The sequence below is a fragment of the Oncorhynchus masou genome, chromosome 24 (assembly GCF_036934945.1).
Source record: "Oncorhynchus masou masou isolate Uvic2021 chromosome 24, UVic_Omas_1.1, whole genome shotgun sequence".
Classification (NCBI taxonomy): domain Eukaryota; kingdom Metazoa; phylum Chordata; class Actinopteri; order Salmoniformes; family Salmonidae; genus Oncorhynchus; species Oncorhynchus masou.
The window spans coordinates 68007120-68031679 of record NC_088235.1 but is presented as its reverse complement, the minus strand read 5'-3'; the positions used below and the strand labels follow the sequence as shown (position 1 = coordinate 68031679).

General features: G+C 42.7%; 1 protein-coding gene across 2 annotated transcripts in view; it reads right to left on the bottom strand.

Moving 5' to 3' along the window:
• Window positions 1-24560, bottom strand: part of LOC135512522 (nuclear receptor subfamily 5 group A member 2) — a 101038-nt gene that overhangs the window by 62926 nt on the left and 13552 nt on the right. For both annotated transcript variants that reach the window (XM_064934630.1, XM_064934631.1), the window contains 2 exons: window positions 23653-23794; window positions 18139-18818 (listed from right to left, as the gene is read on the bottom strand). In XM_064934630.1, the coding sequence (XP_064790702.1) occupies window positions 18139-18818; window positions 23653-23794 (822 nt within the window). The remainder of the gene's footprint in view (window positions 1-18138; window positions 18819-23652; window positions 23795-24560) is intronic.

Genomic DNA, 24560 nt, shown 5'->3' with positions numbered 1-24560 from the left:
ATCACAAAGCCCTGACCTCAGTCCTAGAGAACATTTGTGGGAAGAACTGAAAAAGCGTGTGCGGGCAAGGAGGCCTACAAACCTGATACAGTTACAACAGTTCTGTCAGGAGGAATGGCACAAAATTCACCCAACTTATTGTGGGAAGCCGAAACGTTTGACCCAAGTTAATTAAACAATTTAAAGGCAATTGCTACCAAATACGAATTGAGTGATAGTAAACTTCTGACCCACTGGGAATGTGATTAAAGAAATAAAAGCTGAAATAAATAATTCTCTCCACTATTATTCTGACATTTCACATTCTTAAAATAAAGTGGTGATCCTAACTGACCTAAGACAGGGAATTTTTACTAGGATTAAATGTCCGGAATTGTGAAAAGCTGAGTTTAAATGTATTTGGCTAAGTTGTGTGTAAACTTCCGACTTCAACAGTATATATATATATGGGCCTATAAATTAATTAGATGACAGAATAAAGAAGCAGTGGCCGAGGCTTCTGATTGGTTACTTGGGGTAGAGCAGACCGTCTGCCTTTCTGAGAGGCCGGGAAGAGGGGAGTGAGCGTGTGTGTGTGTGTGTGTCTCACAGAGAGTCGTATTGTGATCGATACTGCTGAGGCACGGAGATTGATAAGTTCCCATAGTGACCGCATTAACAGACTCAGGAGGCTGTCCCCTGACCTATAGAACACACTTTGTTCGATTAGCCTCCCACTGCAACCCCTTCCTCCCCTCCTGTCCCAACGCCTCCCACCCCAAACCCTTCCTCCCCTCCTATTCCATGCCCAATGGCAAAGGAAAATATTTAAAGTGGTGCTAACCCTGCTCTAATAAGGTCCTTCCTGTGCGCTCCTCACCTCATCATGCCTCAGCACTGATACGGATCCACTGGAGAAATTAGAGATGCATCTCTGATGGAGGGATATCTGTCATTTTTAGATATTGTTAGCCATTTTTTTCTATTGTTTGCCATGTTAGTAGACATTGTTTACGTACTATATATTTTGGGTTCTGATGGGGAACTAAGTTCATGAGACATTTGTAAGTTGTATTCTTCAAGAATCAATGGGTATATATTCTGCATGCATAAGTCCAAAAGTGGGTGTAGCAACTAAGGATAATAGCATTAAAGAGGGAAAACGGAACTTTTGTCAGGAAGGGGCACACCTCCCCACACCAATAGGCAAACGCATAAAACTAAGGCCCAAAACTCAGGATTTGTGTGGTTTAATGAATTAAGAAATCATAGTAGTGTATGAATCATACTGCCAACAATCAAGCCCACATTTTGCGTAAACAATTAGCAACTAAACTTACATAGTGTGTCTTTAATGAGCTACAGTCAAAGTTTCCACATATCCAAAATAGACACTGAATTAATTGGATACATGACGGACAGCAGTTGTCCACACTTGTTGTACGCACTAGCCACATACAAACAGTTAAAAGAGCAAACTATGAGAGCAGTTGGTCAACACAGAGAAGAGGTACACACAAAGTCTCTTTGGTGTGTGTTGTTGGGAGTGTCTTGTTGTTTTCAAGGTCACTAAAGAAAGTAACAAACCCTTCCTCTCAGATTTCAGACAGGGATTTGCAGACCAAATCAGGTATCCCAACTTATGTATTCCTTTTCCCCCGATGAATAAGCATATGAAAGATATAAAAAAATCAATAAGGCAAGAGAGAAACTGACCAGAGAGACGCTAGTCATGAATTTCAATAGACATATTTATATGGTGTAGTTATTGTTGACTAGTTTAAATTCTACCAGTGGGGTACACTGGAGTCAACTGGATAGCCCTAAAATAGATAAAAGGTAGTCCTTTATAATAACTCCATGTAACAAAGCATTTATAATGGATTAGCAAATAGTTTATTCATAGTTTATTAATCATTACTCCCACATTTGTAAATGTTAGTAACCTAGTTACTACATTTAAAATATTAAATAATGATTAATAAGATTATTCATACAATGTTTAATATAGGTCTTTATAAACCATTTACTAATCATTGGTTAAGACTTTCTGCGCAGCCTCATCTAAAGTGTGGGCTATTTATATATATTTTATCAATGTTTTGAGTGACCAGTCTAATTTCTCACAAAAAGTTGGACCTGCCATTGGTAGACATTCCTGCTGTACCTGATGCTCCTTAAGGTCTCAAAATGGTTGAGTGAAATAATGTTACTCTATGCTGAGTAAAATAACGTTCTTAGTCCAAAAATGCTAACAAAACGCTAAGCGTTTCTTTGCAATCACTTTTCTACCAAAACCAAAGTGTGTTTTGGTAGAAACGTTATCACGTTATCATTACAGTTTCTGTATATCATGTTGTCGTTTTTACTGCAGTACACCGTACGTATGTATGGACCATAGTGTATTTTGTATTTTATTCACATGTTTTCAAGTACTGGTGACAAATAATGCATTCCGATTCTTGTATAGATTGTAATGGACACATATGATGTGTGTAAAATGCTTTTTGGAAGGTTGTACTGATCATGATGAGGATGTGTGGCACCATGTTTGTTGATCATGTCTGGTTGTCACGTAAATCGTACGCGTCAAAGGGCTAATGATTAGTAAATGGTTTATAAGGACCTATATTATGTAATGATTAATAAATAATAAATACATTATTTACTAATACAATGTAAAATGCTTTATTTTGTGGAGTTATTATAAAACACTACCAAACAACATCAAGACATCTTTGATTGCTGGGAAATCCTGTCAGGATATGATAACATAGAATCAAATGTACAGCATTGAGTAGAGATTAATTTTAGGAATAGCAAACTGTTTGTAGCCTGACCTCAGATCTGGTGGCATGCCACAGCTATACAACACAAACAGATCTGGGACCAGGCTCGGCAAACACAAGGTAAAATCACACAAAAATGTGGTTATGAGAAAGAAACACAGTTGGTACAGCTGCTTCATTTCTGGATTTGAAATAGTCAGTTAAGTGCATGGAGTAGACCATCTATGAGTACCGTTGTTGATATGTTCATAATACGTTTTTTTTTTAAATGGCCTGAGTTTGCTGGATGGTATCTTGAGGGCTTAAAGCTAAGAAGCTATCAACTAATTATCAAAAACAGAGAGGCGTAATCAATTATTCAAATTAACATTAGGCTCCTAATATAGATGACGCCAGGGGAGCAGGAGCTCCCAAAAGTAACCCTCCCTGAGACACACACACTTCCACACACACATATATACACACACACTCCTTAACCCCCCGCTCCACAAACACACTCCGAATCCTTCCCCGACACCCACCAACCAAACTCCCTCCAAACTGAAATACAGTGAGAAAATAATGACTTCCAAATGTGAAATGAGTTTGTGCTCTGTAAGTCTAGGGCGCTGGGTAGTATTGATCTGTTCCACAGTGTTCAATCTAGCAGGCAATACTCTGCATTAAGCCTGGACAGCCGATCCCTGAGTGATCTGTGGTGGGCTCATTTGATTTTCATTCCATGCCTTGTTTGACTTGATTCTGTGATTTATGGCTATAGGCTACTTTATGGTAAGGAGGGCTGTCGATATTGTGTGTGTAGGGTGGGTGGGTGTAGAGTGTGTGTGTGTGTGTGTGTGTGTGTGTGTGTGTGTGTGTGTGTGTGTGTGTGTGTGTGTGTGTGTGTGTGTGTGTGTGTGTGTGCGTGTGTGCGTGTGTGCGTGCGTGCGTGCGTGCGTGTGTGTATATGAGTGTGTGTGTGTGTGTATCTACAGCACCTTGCAAAAGTATTCATTCCCATTGGAGTTTTCATATTTTGTTGTATTACAACCTGTAATTTAAATTGATTTTTATTTGGATTTCATTTAATGGGCATACACAAAATAGTCAAAATTGGTGAAGTGAAATTTAAAAAATAATAATAACATGGAAAAGTGGTGCGTGCAATATGTATTCACCCCTTTTCTATGAAGCCCCTAAATAAGATCTGGTGCAAACAATTACCTTCAGAAGTCACATAATTAGTTAAATAAAGTCCACCTGTGTGCAATCTAAGTGTCACATGATCTGTCACATCATCTCAGTATATATACACCTGTTCTGAAAGGCCCCAGAGTCTGCAACACCACTAAGCAAGGGGCACCACCAAGCAAGCGGCACAATGAAGACCAAGGAGCTCTACAAACAGGTCAGGGACAAAGTTGTGGAGAAGTACAGATTGGGGTTTGGTTATAAAAAATTACCCGAAACTTTGAACATCCCATGGAGCACCATTAAATCCATTATTAAAAAATGGAAAGAATATGGCACCACAACAAACCTGCCAAGAGAGGGCCGCCCACCAAAACTCACGGAACAGGCAAGGAGGGAATTAAGAGAGGCAACAAAGAGACCAAAGATAACCCTGAAGGAGCTCCAAAGCTCCACAGTGGAGATTGGAGTATCTGTCCATAGGATCAATTTAAGCCGTACACTCAACAGAGCTGGGCTTTACGGAAGAGTAGCCATAATAAAAAAGCCATTGCTTAAAACCTGTTAAGGCTCGGGACAATACTGCCCCCTTTGGATGAATTGCGTGCCCATAGTAAACTGAAAGAAAATCTGTCCAAAATTGCTAATATATGCATATAATTATTATTGAATAGAAAACACTCTAAAGCTTCTAAAACCGTTTGAATTATGTCTGTATGTACAGCAGAACTCACAGGGCAGTCAATCTCCCAAACTAGTTTTCTCATCAGGAAAGTTGGGCCAACTTTGACGTCATCGCCCCCACCCTTCCCAACCAGCTATGGATCTGGGAACAGTTTCTATGTCTTCCGCGAGATGTCCTCTTTCAGTAGAGCATTTAATTGTGCAAATCCCGTGAGCTTTGACCCTTTGGCAGGCGCGAATTGTACACAGTCATTCCTCCGTTCCAGATTGTCTGAGAGGAATTGCTTTTGTCCGGTTGAATCGCCAATTGTTTTGTACGTTAATAACATCCTAAAGCTTGATTCTGCACTTAGTTTGACCAGTTTAGTCGACATATAATATGTAATTTTGAAGTTTTGATGCGCAACTGTTTGGGACCAGAAGTAATTTTGGATGCATTTCAGCTGGAACTTGAAGCATATGCTAATACAAAGACACACGACTTGAAACCAAACGATGTTTTAGGTAAGTATGACTCCTTCCACTACATTCTGATCGAAGACCATCAAAGGTAAGGGAATATTTATGTTGTAATTTTGTGTTTCTGTTGACTACAACATAGCGGAGAAATATTGCTTATGTCTGAGCGCCGTCTCAGATTATTGAATAGTAAACGATTTCTGTAACGTTAAAAAGAAATGTGACAAAGCGATTGCATTAAGAAGCAGTGTATCTTTCTAACTATATGTAGAACATGTATATTTAGTCAAAGTTTATGATGTGTATTGCTGTTATCTGGCGTTATCTGGCGGAGCTATCTATAATTTCTCCGGACATTTTTTAGCATTTTCTGAACATGGCGTCAATGTAAACGGAGATTTATGGATATAAATTGCATATTATTGAAAAAAACATAAATGTACTGTGTAACATGTCCTATTACTGTCATCTGATGAAGATTTTCAAAAGGTTAGTGAATTATTTTTCTTTTAATAGTCAAAATTGTGCGTTTGTGATTGCATCTTTTGTTCGACAAAATGGCTACATATAGTCTGTGTCTTTGTGGTGGTTTGACATACATATGTGCTATGTTTTCGCCGTAAAACATTTTAGAAATCTGACTCGCTGGGTAGATGGACAAGGTGTTTATCTTTCATTTGAGCTATTGGACTTGTTAACCTCTTACACTTATGGTGGCGCTATTTCATTTTTGGAAGAAAAACGTTCCCGTTTTAAACAAGATATTTTGTCACAAAAAGATGCTCGACTATGCATATAATTGCTACTGTTCGAAAGAAAACACTCTGACGTGTCCAGAAATACAAATATCTTCTCTGTGCGTGCCCTTTAACGTGAGCTTCAGGCAAAACCAAGATGACTTGGCATCCAGGAAATGACAAGGATTTTTGAGGCTCTGTCTTTCATGATCTCCTTATATGGCTGTGAACGCAAGAGGAATGAGTCTGCCCTTTCTGTCGTTTCCCCAAGGTGTCTGCAGCATTGTGACGTATTTGTAGGCAGATCGTTGGAAGATTGACCATAAGAGACCACATTTACCACGTGTCCGTGTCCTGCGCCGAAATTGGTGCGCAAAAGTCACCTGCCAGTATTTTTCCATGGGGCACAGAGAGAGAAGCAAGCTTCCACGAACTGCATGTCAATGAAGAGATATGTGAAAAAACACCTTGAGGATTGATTCCAAACAACGTTTGCCATGTTTCGGTCGATATTATGTAGTTAATCCGGAAAAAGTTTCACGTTGTAGGTGACTGCATTTTCGGTTCGTTTCGGTAGCCAGGCGCAATGTAGAAAACGGAACGATTTCTCCTACACACAGACGCTTTCAGGAAACACTGCGCATTTGGTATGTGGCTGGGAGTCTCCTCATTGAAAACATCAGAAGCTCTTCAAAGGTAAATGATTTTATTTATTTGGTTATCTGGCTTTTGTGAAAATGTTGCGTGCTACATGCTACACAAAATGCTATGCTAGCTTTGCATACTCTTACACAAATTAGTCAATTTCTATGGTTCAAAAGCATATTTTGAAAATCTGAGATGACAGTGTTGTTAAGAAAAGGCTAAGCTTGAGAGCAAACGCATTATTTTAATTTTATTTGCGATTTTCAGAAATCGTTAACGTTGCGTTATGCTAATGAGCCTGAGGCTTAGTCACAATCCCGGATCCGGGATGGGGAGTTTCAAGAGGTTAATGTGTGGAGGTTAAATATTTCTAAGAATATTTTTGCATTCTGTGCGCCACTTTTAGTTGAGGGGGTGGGGGGGGGTGCCCTTGGGGAACGTGTAGCGTGAACACGTTAAAGAACAAAATAAGCAAACACGTTTAGTGTTCGCCAAAAAGGCATGTGGGAGACTCCCCAAACATATGGAAGAAGGTACTCTGGTTAGATGAGACTAAAATGTAGCTTTTTGGCCATCATGGAAAACACTGTCTGGCACAACCCCAACACCTCCAATCACCCCGAGAACCCTATCCCCACAGTGAAGCATGGTGGAGGCAGCATCATGCTGCGGGGATGTTTTTCATCAGCAGGGACTGGGAAACTGGTCAGAATTGAAGGAATGATGGATGGTGCTAAATACAGGGAAATTCTTGAGGGAAACCTGTTTCAGTCTTCCAGAGATTTGAGACTGGGACGGAGGTTCACCTTCAAGCAGGACAATGACACTAAGCATACTGCTAAAGCCACACTCGAGTGGTTTAAAGGGAAACATTGAAATGTCTTGGAATGGCCTAGTCAAAGCCCAGACCTCAATCCAATTGAGAATCTGTGGTATGACTTAAAGATTACTGTACACCAGCGGAACCCATCCAACTTGAAGGAGCTGGAGCAGTTTTGCCTTGAAGAATGGGCAAAAATCCCAGTGGCTATATGTGCCAAGCTTATAGAGACATACCCCAAGAGACTTGCAGCTGTAATTGCTGCAAAAGGTGGCTCTGCAAAGTATTGACTTTGGGGGGGGGGGGGGGGGGGGTGAATAGTTATGCACGCTCAAGTTTTCCGTTTCTTTTGTCTTATTTCTTGTTTGTTCTACAGTAAAACATATTTTGCATATTCAAAGCGGTAGGCATGTTGCGTCAATCAAATTATACAAATCCCCCCAAAATCCATTTTAATTCCAGGTTGTAAGGCAACAAAATAGGGAAAATGCCAAGGGGGTGAATACTTTCGCAAGCCACAGTGTGTGTGTGTGTGTGTATGTACAGTATATGAGTGTTTGCATGGGAAATGACACACATACACATGCAGGTACATGGATATAGACTAGCCTTTATAATGCAGTCCAGAGGAGATACACTTGCCCAGCCTCGTTGAGTAGACAAGAGTGTTTTAAAATGCACAGACAGATGCTTCTCTCAGTCTGAAGAGGAGACATACATTCCCATTAGCACTAACAGACTGTCTGGTTCTGGCACTTCACAGCTGGGGCCACTCAGAAACCCACTTTGATTGGGGCTTTGATATGAAATTAACATCTGAATTAAACAAATTGATCTATGGATGTGTGATCTAAACACAAACAATTAGTGAGATGTAATTGAATGACTATTGCTGTGAAAGGTTGTCTCTCTTGTGGATAGTGAAAAGCCTTCTTTATCAACAGACCATTGTATCAGGGAGAGTGTGTGTGTTTGTGTGTATCACGCTTACATAACTCTTTTGAGAGACTGAAGGCCGCTACAGTTCTGTGTGTGTGTGAACCTGCTATCATGTGTGTGTACCTCTGAAACAATCTGTCTATCTATTCACCTCTCTCAATTGAATGCCCCTGTCGACACCCCTAGCAGGGTGGGTTCTGGGGCAGTTAAAACGTGCTGGTCCTTGAGTCCATTCGGAATATTTTGTTTTTATTTTTCATTGTTTCAGTGATCGTAAAAAAGTTCCCTTTTATCCCCTTTAAGTGTGCAATCTAAAAAGAACGCAGTCATAATATCTATTCTTAGACTATACGCTTATTTAATATGTATGGATAATTTAGTTCTGCACCATGCCAGGTGCTGAGTTAAGGAGAGAGAGAGAGCACGAGAGAGAGTGTGAGAGAGAGAGAAAGTAAAAAAAGATGGAAAGAAAATGAAAGAAAGAAAGAAACACGATGACGAACAGGTGTTTTTCTCCTACTATTGCGGTCCGTGATGTTAAAGACATTTTATAGGTGCATGGTGGGCCTCGTGAATTTCTCGCCCGTCGTAACTGACGCTCACGTCTAGCGTTACCCCCTCCAGAACCCACATGTCATTCATCAGAGTACAAATCTAATCACCCCCCCCCCCCGTTGTAAGCCTGCATTCTCTCTATCCTTTCATCCTATTGCTTATCTATTGTCTTTGGTCTCTCTCTCTAACTCTCTCTCTTTCTCTCTTTCTCTCTCTCAGCGAGACGCCGCTGTCCACTGTGTCCAGAATAGCCGCCCGTAAATAAGCAGCAAAAATAGACGTAGAGAACAACTGTTGACAGGTTGTGTGACGAGGGTGGCAGACCTCAGCCAGCCAGCCAACCTCCAGCCAGCACCCTAAAATACAAGCAGATAATTAAGGCCGGGGCTAACAATGGAGAGCGAGACCCGCAATAAGCCTGAATCATGATTGTAGGAGAGAAACAAGGCCCTGTTATTAAGATACATGAGATGTATCTTTAGATGGAAAACAAGTGGATGGAAAACATGTGAGGGATAGATACATCAGTAACACTTCATAATAACTTTCATGATTAAGTATTGATAAATGATTTATAAATAGTGTAAGTACAATTAAAAATGTGTATATAATTATTCATAAGCATTTTATAAACATGTATCTCAGCAATTACAAGTGCTTTTTCATTCACATTATTATTAAGTTTATAAATCACTTGAAATGACCACATGGCTTTGTGTAGTGAGTTTAGTTTGGAATTGTCAGTGTCCGGTCAACATGAGTCCAGAGAGGCCACACCTTAGCCCCTTTGACCTAAAGGAAACTCAGGGAGTAAATACTAGCGCTTGGTGTGTATATGTATTGCCTGTGACAACACATTACCAGCAGACCTGCAGATAACAATGCTTTACTGGAAGCCACTTGTTTTCTCTCAGCTCTTGTGAACTGTTGAGCAATATGTTGTTGTTAAGTCTTTTGATGGAAGACACTGGAAAGTGGACTCCCTCCGAATGCGCTATTGTTTTTAATGTCGGCTCATAACAATAGTGAGGGTGGAGAAGTCAAATGTAAGAGTTTGTCTGATGGAGACACCGCCTGAGTTAGCGTCAGCATCAGAGCCGTTGAGTTGATTTGTTAGCAGGCTAGCCAGCTAAATCAACTCCCAATATCCATTTTGTTTTCCCATTTCGCCACCACTCGCTCGCCCGCTGATTTTGCACGCCTAGTCGTGGGCGGCGTCGTGGAACTGCACAGGAGTAGTGTAGGCCCCCGCGCTAACAGCATTGCCGAGCGTCCACAGACTCCACACCTTAATCAGCACCATGGCCTGCCAATAAAAAGGCTCTTGCCCTGATCGTCCATAAATAAGACTTAACATGGACCGGCTCTCTTCGCTTCCACTAGCAGAGAAGCCAAAGTGCTCACAAATGCGAATTCCAATGATGAACAATGTTCAACTTCAGAAAAATTGCGAGTGGGGGGGTATTCTATTTTGTTTCCTTTGCCATCATAACAGAAGCAGTTAAAGAGTACGAGGAGGAAGGATGGGAGGAAACAGGGAACGGCGAGACATCAGAAGATTTGGTGCGGATGAGTATCAGCGAATTCAGCAATGTTTCACTTCTGAAATTGTGTGTGGGGGTGTGATTATTTTTCCCCTTCTTCCTTTGCATATTTATTTGCCAGTCTGAGGAAGAGAACGAAAGGATCGAGGAGGGGGGGAAACGGCAAGCGCGGAAGAGAAGAGTCTGAGGCGGATGAGTAGTTCATGCCAGCCTTTTATCCACCATCAAAGCAACAAGTGGATGAGCAGACTCAGCGAATACTCGAAGCTCTCCCCGATGTCTCGTTCTCCGCCCGTCTGTGGGGATAGCCAGCCCTAAATCTTTCCTTTTAACAAGTGCCTCCGCTTCCTTCCGGTCCCGGGGAGAGTCTCAGGAGACTACCGGGGATCTAGTTCTGGACTTGTCCAGACTTGTCTTTCTTCTAGGCCGGGGATATTGCTGTCCAGGGACCAAGGGAGGACCGACAATGGGAAGTAATGGTCGAACAAGACAGACAGGGGGAAAGAACGGTCCAGAGTGGTTGTCAATGGTCAAATGAGGCTGAAGCGACTCTAAAGCGACTAGGCATGAAAAAACAGACATGGTTTAGCAGTAAATAAACGGAGTGAGTGATCTGTCAAATGTCGATGTAATTTTGTGTATATCCTGGATTCTTGTAGTAGCTCAAGACTTAAAATGGTTCCATTTTGAGAACCTTGCTTGCCAGATGTCTATATGCTCTCTGTCTAAAATCCATCATATTATCTGACACTATATTTTAAAAAAGGAACATTTCGTCATATATCGGAATTATCGGAAAGCTAAAATACGCAGCTTTTTTTGCCCGTTCAGTCATTTATGAATGAAAAGAGGCTTTTATGACCTCCCTCGCGCTCCATCCTGCCCTGATCAACCAGATTTTGTTACCACTAAAATAGCAACTTAAAAAAACAGGCTGCCAGCAGACTTCAGCCTGGGACAGAGACAAGAGAGAGAGGGGGTGGGGAGGGTGGGACCGAGACAAGAGAGAGGGGAGGGTGGACTGAGAGAGAGGTAGAGAGAGAGGGGCAGAGTGAGTGAGCAAGAGTGAAGTTTAGTGAGAGAGAGTGGGAAGCAAGAGAGAGAGAGCGCGAGAGAGAGAGAGGGAGCATGAGCGAGTGAGCAAAAAAAATATGTACAGGAGCAGGCCCTTACAAAAACTCACACACCATCTCCAATTGTGGCTGCCTGGCGGGGCACGGCGGGGGGATATCATCTATCAGTGGACAAATGCAGGGACTGAGAATGCTGCTCCTCAAATGAAATAATATATCTTTGAAAACCTATGCCTGCACCAGGCCCAGGGCCCATATATCAAGCCTGAGCGTCTGGTGGATCCGGTCCAGGCCCATTAACCTTCCACCTGTTTCCCCCCCTGTCCTTCACCATGCACCCTTGCCCTTGGTATGCCTCTCCCCGGGCCTTGTTCATCTTCCCCCTCCTCCCTCCTTTCTTCTTCTCCATCACTCTCTTCCTCTTTTTGACTCTTTCTCTCTCACTAGGGCACTAATGTAAAGCGAGAGAGGGAGAGAGCGAGAGAGAGAGAGAGGGGGCTCGCCTGTGGAATAATTCAAATGCAATGGACCAGGGACACAGTTACAAATCTCTGCCAGCTGGGACGCCAGCGGCGCGCACGCAGTTTGTCAGAGCTGACCTCAGTGACAAGAGCGCGACGAGAGGGAGAGTGGGGGGTGGGAAGTATGGCTTGGGGATGGCAGTGGGGTGGTGGGGGTGTGGGTGAGGGGGTGTAGATATAAATCCGACCCCCCTTCACCTCCATCCCGCCTTTCACCCCTCGAGTTCACAGATCACGCCTAAAACGCCTTATTAATTTCCCCCGGTTATGAGGCGTAAAAAAACACAATCAGGGTGTGTGTGTCCCGCCAGCACCTTAAAATTGGATCGCTCAGAGAGAGGTTGCAGTGGGAGGGGAGAGAGGAGGGGTCGAATGCGGGGAGGTTGTAGAAAAAAGGCTGCAATTTCACAAAAGTAAATTCATGTAATATGTATGGCCGGTGAAATTATGCGGCTGTGTGGGAAAGCATCAGATCAGTACATTATACACTCAGATAAATCTATAAATTGAGAATATTCAGGTATGTTATAAAACCCCTGGGATTCTGACTGTCGTCCTGAGAGATTGACTGACGTACACGCTATAAAAAATGCATGTACACAAACACACTGCACATACACACACACACATCTACACCCTATAGACTATGGAGGGACGTATGAATGGCAGTACTCGGAGTAAGCACTGTAAATAATTCCATTGCTGATCTATATTTTTCAATTGGAGAATTTTTTTTTTTTTTGCGATTCTATCTTTCTTCTTTCATAGGCCTTACATAGCTTAGAGTCAATGTTGCTGTTCCTTACATTTTTTGTGAATACATCTTTACTCACTGGTTGATTGAATCAATGTTGATTCCAAGTTATAAACAATTCAAATCTATGCGATAACATGGAATCAACGTGGAAAACTGATTGGATTTGCAAAAAGTAATCAACGTAAGGGAATTTTGTCTTTGTTTCACTTAACTTTTAATCTAAATCCAATGACATGGTGACATATTTTGTTGATTTCATGTTGAATTCACGTTAGTTGACAATGTCATGCATAGGTGTAATAGGTGGCAGGGAAGTCAGGCGCAGGAGAGTCAAATAGAGTGTAAAATGGAGTCTTTTAATAAAGTTCACGGAGTATGCTCCATAACACTAAATGTATGTAAACAAACATGGGTACGAGGACCCGATGCGCACCTATACAACATCACACTACACTGACAATAAAACAATCTCTGACAAAGACATGAGGGGAAACAGAGGGTTAAATACACAACAGGTAATGAATGGGATTGAAAACAGGTGTGTGGGAAGACAAGACAAGACAAAACCAATGGAAAATTAAAAAAGGATCAATGATGGCTAGAAGACCGGTGACGTCGAACGCCGAGCACTGCCCAAACAAGGAGAGGCAACAGTGACAGACAAATCTACCCAATGTAAATCAAAACTAGACGTTGAAATGATATCTGTGCCCAGTTGACTGAATTACTTGGAGAGATCATTTAGGTATATCTCCAGTACCCAAAACAAAACCATTTAACAATTTAATTTAACCACAAAAAATAATATGTCTACGTAATACTGTGTTAAAACTGCAATATGTGTTTGACTGAATGAAGCATTTAAGTCAAAGACAAGCAGTGAAGTCAAGAGGCAGACTGAGGCTTCTCTGCTCTCCTATCCTATACTTTCCTCTCCTCCGTTCTCCTCTCCTTCGCTCTCCCCACCCCCCCCACCTCTCCTCTCCTGTCCTCTCCTGTCATCTCCAGCTGCTAATCCAATAAGGACCTGGGCAGCACAGCTGGGTATGGGCCCAGAAACAAGGCCCTAATACAGTCCTCCCCTCACTTAATGGCAGGTCTGGTATTGTCATCGTCATTACCTCGGAGGAGAGGAACCCCAAAGCCCAAGCTGTCCCAGAACAACCGTGAAAGGACTAAAATAAATATTGCCGCCACATGTCAAAGCGTCATGGGCTTTACCCGGTTGAGTTTTATCAGGTTGACGGACTAAATCTACTTGTTATGTTACAGTGCGTGTGTGTGTTTGTGTGTACGTGCATGTGCGCGTGTCGGGTCCATTTTAACTGCAGAATAAACAAGTAAGTTGTCTTGTCACAACACAATTATTCTGTGGTGGAATAATAGAGTAATAATAGTGGGGTTATAAAGTATCAGAGGATAAAAACAAAACTAGAAGCAGGGAGGAATAATAGCAACATAATAGAGACAGATGAATCAATAACCACAATTGGAGACTTAATTCGGTCCCATTGTGTTGGTGGAAGCTAGAGGAAAAGCGCGGCTCACGCATCCTATCCCTGGAACAATGGTGGAGAGGCCCAGAAGCCGAGGTGGTTCTCTCCATGGACCCCGGTATGAATCATTCCTCAGCTCATGGGCAGAGCGGCTAATGACACACACTCATGCACATACAGACAAGCTGACACACACGCACGCACGCACGCACGCACACACGCACACACGCACACACACACACACACACACACACACACACACACACACACACACACACACAGACTGACATATGCATGCATGCACACATGCACGCGCGCGCGCACACACACACACGCGCGCGCGCAGCCGCTGTGAACCCAATGGCAGCCCGGCCCTGAGAAGAGACACGCTAATAGTCTGGGTAAAAACTTAACCTTGGCTCAGATCTGGTCTAGAAGGGGCATCAATAACAATCCCAATAACGACCCCACTAGAAATTATGCCCTCGGAGAAAGAGGTTGATAAAACGTTGATGAAATGTAAACATCTCAATTAGTAATTTATTACCATTACATTCCACAGGTTGGTGTGATTGGGTGTTTATTAAATGGTGCCTGGCATAAAGGCTTGCCAGGCTATGGGAGGAGTGCCACAGACACATGCCAACCCTGCGGTGCCACCCCCTCAGTGACATCTAGCCACACTGAGCCACACATCTGTTTCCCTCTGTGCCCAGAGCGAGCACAGCAATAATGGGGAGGGACGCTACTACTAAAACACACACACACACTCACAAGCACACACACACACATGCACACTTGCAATCAAAATGACACTCACATGCAAAAAGACACCCCTCCCAAAACTCTTTCCCCTCTCATATTACCATTTATTACAGTAATAACCAAACCAGGACACCTGGTTTAAAAAAGTCCAAATGTGAAACGAGTTAAGACTGAGGTAGGTAGGGCTGGAACCAAACAAAGATAATAAAAGTACAGTTAAAGATCCAATCCAAAGGTGTGAGAATTGTGAAACTATTCTTGGCTAAGTGTCTTTCTTCTCCGGCTGCTCAGCTGCAGAGCAACACAATGGGGCTCCTCTCTTCAGTGATATCTAATGGCTAAATATTTATGACTCCTGTAACCAGGTCCAACTTATGGAAAATAAATCTTTAAACACTTTTGGCAGAAGCTTCTCGCCACTCGGCTCCATTACCATATCAATTATTTTGTTCTTACCAAGCTAATAATAGGGGCCTGTAGATGGAGGGGTATTTATAGTGCCCTCGGAGCCGGGGTCTCAGACCAGCTTTTATTCCATGAGTATTTCCTGTGTTTATCGCCTGCTCTCTGTCCTCATTTTGAAATTGTTTATATATTAGATGTAGCGGTCTACAGAGGTCACCAGTAGTAAGTAGTATTTGAATGTCTCTCTGAGATATGGTGAAGTGCAGAAATGCACACGGACACACGCATAATACACACATTTTATGATTCAGACACTGACGATCACAGATTGAGTCAAATCACCTGAAAATCTGTCTGAAAACACCACTTTTAAATCATTGAATTAGTATGAAAACAAAGTACATACAGTACAAGTAAATTTAGACATTTATCTTCCTACAGCAGCATGTGTGGTTCAGCGTGTTGAAAAGGCCAAAATGCAGGGGGGCAACATCCCACAAAGCCTCTCTGTCTACTGTATCAGTAGCTGCCTTAGCTTAGTAGAGCTCCAATTTGCCAGCACTTGTGGAAACAGTGCAGGGCTTACACAGGGCTTTTCTCTCATCACCAACACTAAGTTTTCTGCTCAACAATAGTTGTACAGCTATCTGCTAATTACAAACAAGAGGGGGTGGGGTCTAGTGTACAGGGAAAGCTGTTAGTGCCTGCCTGCTAGCACACTATTTTTCAGCCCTGCTAGAAAAGCGCCTTTAGTCTAAACTTGAGTAGCTAGATGAGGTAGCGTTAAAAAACGCACCCCCTAATTATTCAGTAACTTCAGCGAATCAGTGAATTAACCCCCCACCCCGCCCCTCCGTGACCTCGCCTGCTACCGCGTGTCCCCGTACCACTACAGAAGGGGCGGCGGACACAGGAATATTGGTGCAGGAATTAGCCCCCAAATTTACAGCGGGTTGTTCTCCACCATGGACAGTCATTAGCTTGGACATAATGATATTTCATTCTGAAGTGAACGAGGGGCGACATCTACAAGTGGATATAGGTAATTGAATTCGAATGGAGAGTTTAGAGAGGTATGCTGCTCCACACACTGCACAATGATCATTCAGCGGCTTAAATGGGCAAAAAACAACAACATGTACAACCACGCCCAACTCTCCTGCACAATAAACATTTTTATTTTATGCTAATTCAGATACAGAAAATGTCAATAGGGAATGGCCGCGTGATAAATGTCAACATGTGTTTTCGAGAGCTCTTGCCCCTGATACAGAATTGGATTGTGTTGAATATTATATTTCTATTTCCTCCCCCAAAAATTCAGAGGACTGTAATGGGGGCCCTATTACATGAATATGCAGTCATGCCTTTGGCTACCGAGTAAACAGACAAAAGAGTGAGATAAGAGAGGGGGCAGAGAAAGAGAATTAAAGAAAAACAGGTGATCCACACAGACTCATCAGAGCTTTTTCATGTTGCTCTCTGCATATTAACCTTCTCTACTGAACGAATAAACCTCGGAGCAAACGAAACCACGCTTGGAAACATTTCCCGTTCCTCTCAGGGACTGAAAAATGTTTGGAATAATCCGTTTTTTACAGGAAGACTCGTCGTTGGCCATCTAGGGTTGTTTTGGTAAGCAGCTGTTAGTGATTGGTTGACAAAACACGACAAAGTATGTCAACCAAACTTGACTTTGGCTCCAAACTGGCCAGGAAAACTGTCTGCTGCAGTATCCTCACTGAAAGCAGGGCTTTCGGAAACAGAGTTCGATAACACATCAATGAAATTTAAATACTTCAATTAGGCATGCGTTACTACTAAATGGGTTGATCGGGTGAGAATATCAATATCCTAATACATTCATTAATTAATTTTTCAAGTATTTTCCATTTACCTCTGCCGCTGTGATGATGCATGCATTTGTGGGCCTGTGACCATATTTTATTTTGTATTTCAATATTTTCATACAGTCCCTGCCTACTTGGATCTCAAAAAATGATACAGGGAAAAAGGGCACATCAAATCCAAAATTCAAATCAAAACCAAGAGCAGGGGATCTCGCTGCTTTGAATGAAAAGTGCCTGAAGGCGGCCAGTCAAAGTTTTCCTAACCCATACCCGAAATGTGTCACAGTGTGTAAATAGGGCAGGCTACTGAATTTTGATCAGGATGAGAGATAGACGGCTAAAGCTACACCGCAGCCTTCCCTCTCAGCTTCGTACACATTGCATTAGTGTCGAGCAGACACATAAAAGGGAAAGATTAAAGGCGGGTGAAGATAAAATATTAGGGTGGGTTTGACGAGGAGTGAGATCACAAGGGTGTGTGTGTGTGTGTGTGTGTGTGGTAAACTGTCAATTGTGGATAACAACATTGGGTTGAAACATTGAACGTTTGGACAAAACGCAGGATGCATTATGCAAGGCCACACAAATAGGGTAGGTATAACGATGTCTATTGATCAGAAAATATATCAAGATATAATATATGTTTATGACCGAGTTTGATATGTGTAATATGCATGACCTGTTGAATATTGTAGTTAGCTAACCAACATATCTAATTTAATTCATATCATCAGTAGTTTAGCAACCACTAAAAATTATGTATGTGAAAATATAGAAAACCAATGTACTGTATATACAATACAGATGTACTGTATATGTGTTTGACTAGTGTTTGTCCATATGCAAGTTAAACCTTCTGAATGATGCACATGAACAATTAAAACAGACATACAGTATACAGTGTGTGTGTAAAATTCAACATGGTGTCTGTGTGTAGTGTTCCCACGTACCTTGAGCTCGCGGAAGAAGATGCTGCTCCGGGCCCACTCCACGATGGAGAACAGCGTCTGGTCGGCCATCTTGCACATTAGGCCGAACGTGTTGAGTTTCTCGTGCTTCCCCCGGCTGGCCTGCTCCTGCTGCAGATAGGTCAGGATCTTGGCCTGCACCTGGGGCTCGTCAGGCTCGCACTTCAGCAGCTCTACTATGAGGTGAGGGAAGCTGGGCGGCGAACCCGTCTGGTACGCGTCCATATACGGGTTGTATCCCATGATGGACTCAGGCGAGCTGGTGTACGGGTCCGGGTACTCGGACTTGATGGTGCGGGTGCTCTGGAAGTGGCCGTAGGCTGCCTGGTAGCCCTGGAGGGAACCGGCATGGGGGGGCATGGCCATGCTTATGGGTGACGTGACGAAGGGGCTGCGGTCGTAGTCTGTGTGGGGCAGGGCGGCGTGGTGCGGGTGACCATGGTGGCTGAGCGGCAGGCCCTTGGAAGCTGCCTGGTGGATGTTCTGGATAGCCGAGGAGATGGTGAGGTCGGTGGGCACCGCCTGCATCACCTGGGTCATGGCCTCGATCTTCAGGCCGTTGGCACGGATCAGTGCCTTTTTCTGCTGCTTGAGCGCCCGGTCGCGCTTGTACATGGGGCCAAACTTGTTGCGGCCGCCACGCATGCGGTCAGCCCTAACAGCTGACGGAGACAGACAAGACAGGAGAGGAAGGACAGGAGAAGAGGACGTTAGTGACATGATAACATCCACATGTGTTTCCATTTATTTTAGCAGGTAAGGTGACGAGGAGCACATTCTCCTGGCGGGTGTTGAAGGGGGAAGGAGAGAAAAAGATATTAGCAATATTGATAAACTGATCAAATAAAAAGTCATTGGAGTCTACTTAAGCCAGTGTTCTGAAACTTCCAATCTGCGGGCCACAAATAGGCAGCTCATGAGCCAGGAGTTTGTGACCTCTGAGCAAATGTCATTCATGATCCCCATGTGTTCATAACAAGAACCCACACCAAACTATTAGCATTGATGGATCATAGAGATATCTACAATGGCCATTTAACACAGAGCTCCCGTTTCATCTTATAGGTCATACATAGAAGGGGGGGAAAAAACGATCAACAACTACTAAACTTTGTGTTGACCTTTGCACTGGAGAACTTGGATGTCTCAGAGCAGGGAAATACAGCCTTGTCATACCGTGTTACCTTTCACAAGCATGGCACGCTTTGTCACTCAGCTTGACAGGTTGTAAACACTAGTTACTGAAACAATAACTTTTATGAACCTATGTAATCCTGATACATACCAGACAACAAGGCTGTTAGTAATTTCTCCAAGCATATATCGTCAGTCCAAAAGAGAAGTGACAACATCAACATTATTTATGCCTACACTTATTCAAAACACTGAAAAGTGTTAACACTGAAAATGATTTAACCTTGTTTAAAACACTGAAAAGTGTTTGCACTGAAAATGATTTACCCTCATTGAAAACACTGGAAAGTGTTAGCACTGAAAATGACACTCATTCAAAACACTGAAAAGTGTTAATACTAAGAACTACCCTAACTCAAAACACTGAAACGTGTTAATCCTAAGAACTACCCAAATTCAAAACACTGTAAAGTGTTAACACTGAAAATCAAACCAGAGTACAAACATGACAAAAATGGTACATTTCCTAATGATCCCAAAACATCATATGAAAACTCCAGCAGAATCCCGAATGATCCCAAGATTCCGAGGATCACAGCTTCATTCAGGCTAATGAATGAGACTGTCTCCATGGTGCACGGCGGACCATGTATGATCTGCACCATGCATGCCAAGGGGGGAGACTGTCTCTCTGCCTCTCTCTCTCTCGGGTGCCCCCCTGTTAATTATTTATGGTTAATTATTTATCTCTTATGCCCAAGCTGTGGTGGAGTGGAGCAGACAGCAGACTGGCTACGCTGGGCTCGGTGGGAGAGTGAACAAGGCGGGACCACACCATTCACCCCCCATCCGCCCACCCCCGTTCCATCCCTACAATACTGGGTCAGGGCGGACACACCGTTGGGCACTCAGGCCACTAATATCTAATATCTCTAGTAGGGAGTATGTATTGAAATACATAAAGTGATTAGAAGGGGGCTGGACCAACAGCTGCCTTGGGAGTAGTTTTAATGGTCTCTGTCGCAGCAGTGTCTGTCACAGTGGCAGTGATCTGAGAAAGGGGCCAAGAGGGGCTTTGAGGGGAGAGCACAGGGGCCGCAGACACACAGTACAGAGGGTATCACACACTGATGCAGCATTGATAAGAGAGAGAGGTAAGGTCAAGCACATAGGGTCCGTAGACACTGGCACCTAAGAAGAAGAGCCTGCCACTGGCTAAGTGACACACACCAAACAAATATATACTGTATATATGGGCCCTGGTCAAAAGTAGTGCACTATAAAGGAAAACATTTGGAACGTGGATCCCGTGTATCCATTATACATTATTGTAGCGCCTTTAACTATTAATGACTCAGAGCAACAGGGTAATTAATAAGCTGAAAATTAATAGTCGGCCCGTTTGGGGAAAACACAATTAGGTCTGAACCTGGGACTCACATCATGAATAGTGGAGCATTTTTGATAGCAGTTTTTTTTTTTTCTCTTTCACCCTCCTTGTGTCTAATTAAACAAGGTTATTTACATGCATGTTGTACAGATTAATCTGGGATGGAGTTTGGGAGAGGATGGGGCTTTAGCTGGGGGATTGGGGGTTAGGGCTAGCTGAGGTTGGGATTGGGGTTTGATACTGGGGAGAATACTGTACTGTATAAGGCAGGAGCTGAGGTACAAGGATGGGTCTGTGGTATAAGTTTAGAGTGTAGGACTGTAGTATAAGGCTGGGGCTTAGGTACAAACACACAGACACACACTCTACACTCCATCCCGGGCCCGGCCCGCCACGGCACAAAGGGCTCTGCTTATGGTCTGATTTATGAGTGTTTAATATACAGGAATATTAAGTGAGCGTAGGTGAGGATCCCTGTCGGGCAGCAGCATATTAATGGCTCCCCTGGCCAGGTTCTGACACCCTGTTTGTCATGTCTGCCCGTTTCCCACTCTGGATGTGCGCTACCCCACGCACACACATGAATACCTATGATACCTATGCATAAGTAATGGGACAGGAGTCTGGCTTCCGTTTCTTCGGCAGGTAGAAAGGGAAACAAGACAGGGCAGGGAGAAAGGGAGGAGAAAAAAAGGAGGACAGAGGGAAAACACAAACACACAGGAGACAATTCCGTTTATCTGTGTGGAAATATTAGGATTCGGGCAGGGGTTCAATCAAACCTGCACTGCGGGGGAAAAAAGTGATGTTTTTCCCTAACAGCGATATTGCATGTTACAGTGAGAATCTAAATGGGATAATACGTTTTGTTTAAATGACTGAATAGTACTTACTATAAAGTATATGCTTAAATAAATATATGTTTTTTTAGGCCTAGAAGCATGAGATTTTTCAGCAGTGTGCTAGTAGTGCATGCATTGTGCGGGTGGTTGAATCCTACTCTTGATACCTGGGACAGGCATCTTGCTAGGCTCTTGGATGACAGTAGCTATTTACTGACAATTTAGCTTTGGGCAATAAAACAGGAATAAAGAATTCCCACCATACTTAACAAAGTAAATTATCCAAATTAGATGAATTACGGATATTAGTAAGTATGGTACATTTTAACACTATGTTTTAAAACATGTTTTAACACTCAGAAATGTTAACCTATATTAACACTCATCAATGTTAAAATACCAGTGCCAATGCACCTTTTCAAGGGAAAAGAAGAGTGTAATCTGTACATTGCTCATTCACACTCAACAGGAAAGACACAACAACAGGAAAAGTGAATCTGAAATCAGATCATGAGCCCAGACTGCACATTAGGCCAAAGGTAAACTATTTATCATTGGCATAAATACACAACAAAAGGATATCTCACGGCGGCATAATGACTCCTTTTCCTCCAGGATAGATAGGCGTCGCCATGCTTTTATCAGTCCAGATAACAGGGACTGAATCTCTCTATGGCAGACATGTCAGACTCAGGATACTGTCTGTGTCACTCAGATATGACTGCCTGTATTTTCACCATTATTTACAGCCCCAGCCCAACACTGTACTGGATATTGACTAGGTCTATTGACTTATCGGTAGACAGGAACAACTTCCAACAAGCAAAACAAACCCTAAAATTATCCAAACTTTAAAAATAGATTTAACTGCAATTCGACCATTTTTTCTTTTCAAAAATCAGCCCAAAATGAAGGACTGAACGGGTCTAGCTGTAAACACCTTTTTTTGGTGCGTCTGAATATATTTATAATATATTTATGTGTTTACTGGAAAGCTGTGTCTGGAAGATCAGGATTCGAGCTCAGTGCTCTTTACAGGTTGTGGCAACTCTCCACACTGCCTCCCTGCCTGTCCACTCGCCTGCCTGGCTCTGCCCCTGGGCTGAAGTAGACAGAGCGCTGCAGGGCCCCTCCGCCCAGCTGCTGGCATATGAAAACAAATCACATCGTAGTAAGCTGTAAAATGACAGGCGTGGAAATTCTGCCCCGCGGCCATTCACAATTAATAGTAATTAAAACCATACTCCTGCGGGCTAAGAGGAAAAGACTCCAAAAAAAGAACTGTTATCTTAAAAAATGCTTAAAAGTACACATGAATATGGGATGGTTTTATGAAGATTTGTGGTTCAACGAGGAAAGGTTTAGGCTAAAGACTGAGGGCCCAATAGATATGAGTGTCAGGGGTAAATCAAGCCAATGTTGCCTTTCACTTCTCGCCCCTCTGTGTACCTGCAGGACATGTTTGGATTATTTCTACAGAGTAGGTTGAATTTGGCCCTCATTATTGATACAGGGTCAGATATTTGTTCATCCCCCTAATCCTAACCTGGTAAAAGTTAGGATTGGGGTAGGAGTATCTCATCCTCGATCTGTGGTTTAGGGCAACTTCTACATTAACCTATGTCTATACAACAACAGTAAAAACCTTTGAAAACCTTAGGTGATACCAATTCAAACGTGTTTGTTTTTCCTTTGCCCCAAAACTTCCACATAACAGTTTTGTTTGAATATGGCCGTAGCGTTCAAATTAACTCTAGGGAGTTCAGAGATAGTGGACTGGAGAATTTCCACATCTTTACTGATTGCCCATGCTAAATTCCCACTCCAATAAGCGTGGTCTGTGCACCAGACTCTGAGCTCAAATTGTATTTGTTTTCTTTCAAATACTTTAGCTGGGTGTGACTGAACTTGTCTGGTGCAATGGAACCGAAGGAGTAGTCCCAAAAGTGCAAAACCCAAACATTTGGCACTCTGCACGATTCGATCAAAGTCCTCAAACTTTTTGAAAGACAAACAAATACTACTTGAACACAAGTCTGTCATTCACCAACGTAAATCAAACCCTGACCCTAACTATACTATGACCTTGTCTTACTGTTTCGTAATCTCATTAACAAGAGTTGTCCTTACCTTCCAGCTTCATGCCGACGGTAAGGCACTTCTGGAAGCGGCAGTAAGGGCAGCGTTTTCTTTGTGTCTTGTCGATGGCGCAGCTCTGGTTCTCTATACATGTGTACCGCTTGTTGTTCTGAACAGTGCGCTTGAAGAAGCCCTGTGGAAAGGCAAGAACTAAGATGTCAACACTTATGACCCCAACTGTTGTAATTGCCCTATTCACTCACACACACACACACACACACACACACACACACACACACACACACACACACACACACACACACACACACACACACACACACACACACACACACACACACACACACACACACACACACACACACACACATATAATGGGAAGCAATCACAGGCATAAACACAGTGATGTGAACACTAGGAATCACAGAATGGAGGCACAGAAAAAACAAACTACCAAACTATATTCACACAAAACAATATACTTGATAAACGGACTATGTATACACATAATTGCAGCCATAAATACAAATAAATGACCCCAAACAGACACACAAACACACACAAATAAAATATGTATTGATACCAGCTCCTGTTCATGACAATGATATGAGAATTGGGCTTCAGTGTTCAATGTCTGGTACTGAATTAAACTGAACTGTATAATGAACATACTGATATCAAATGTTTACACTGAAGAAAGCTTAAAACCCTAACAAAGCAGCAAACCCCAAATCTGATATAGCCTACTTGGTATAACACCTACTAATTCTTATTCTTATGCAATTAACATACTAACATCACCCTATTACTTTTCAGTGCTAATGCTGAATTTTTACTCACATGAAAGTCAGAATTTTCCTCATACATAAATATGTACTTTGGGTAAGTGATGAGACGGATGCATGAATATGATTCCTATGCTACTTATAGTTGAATTAGTG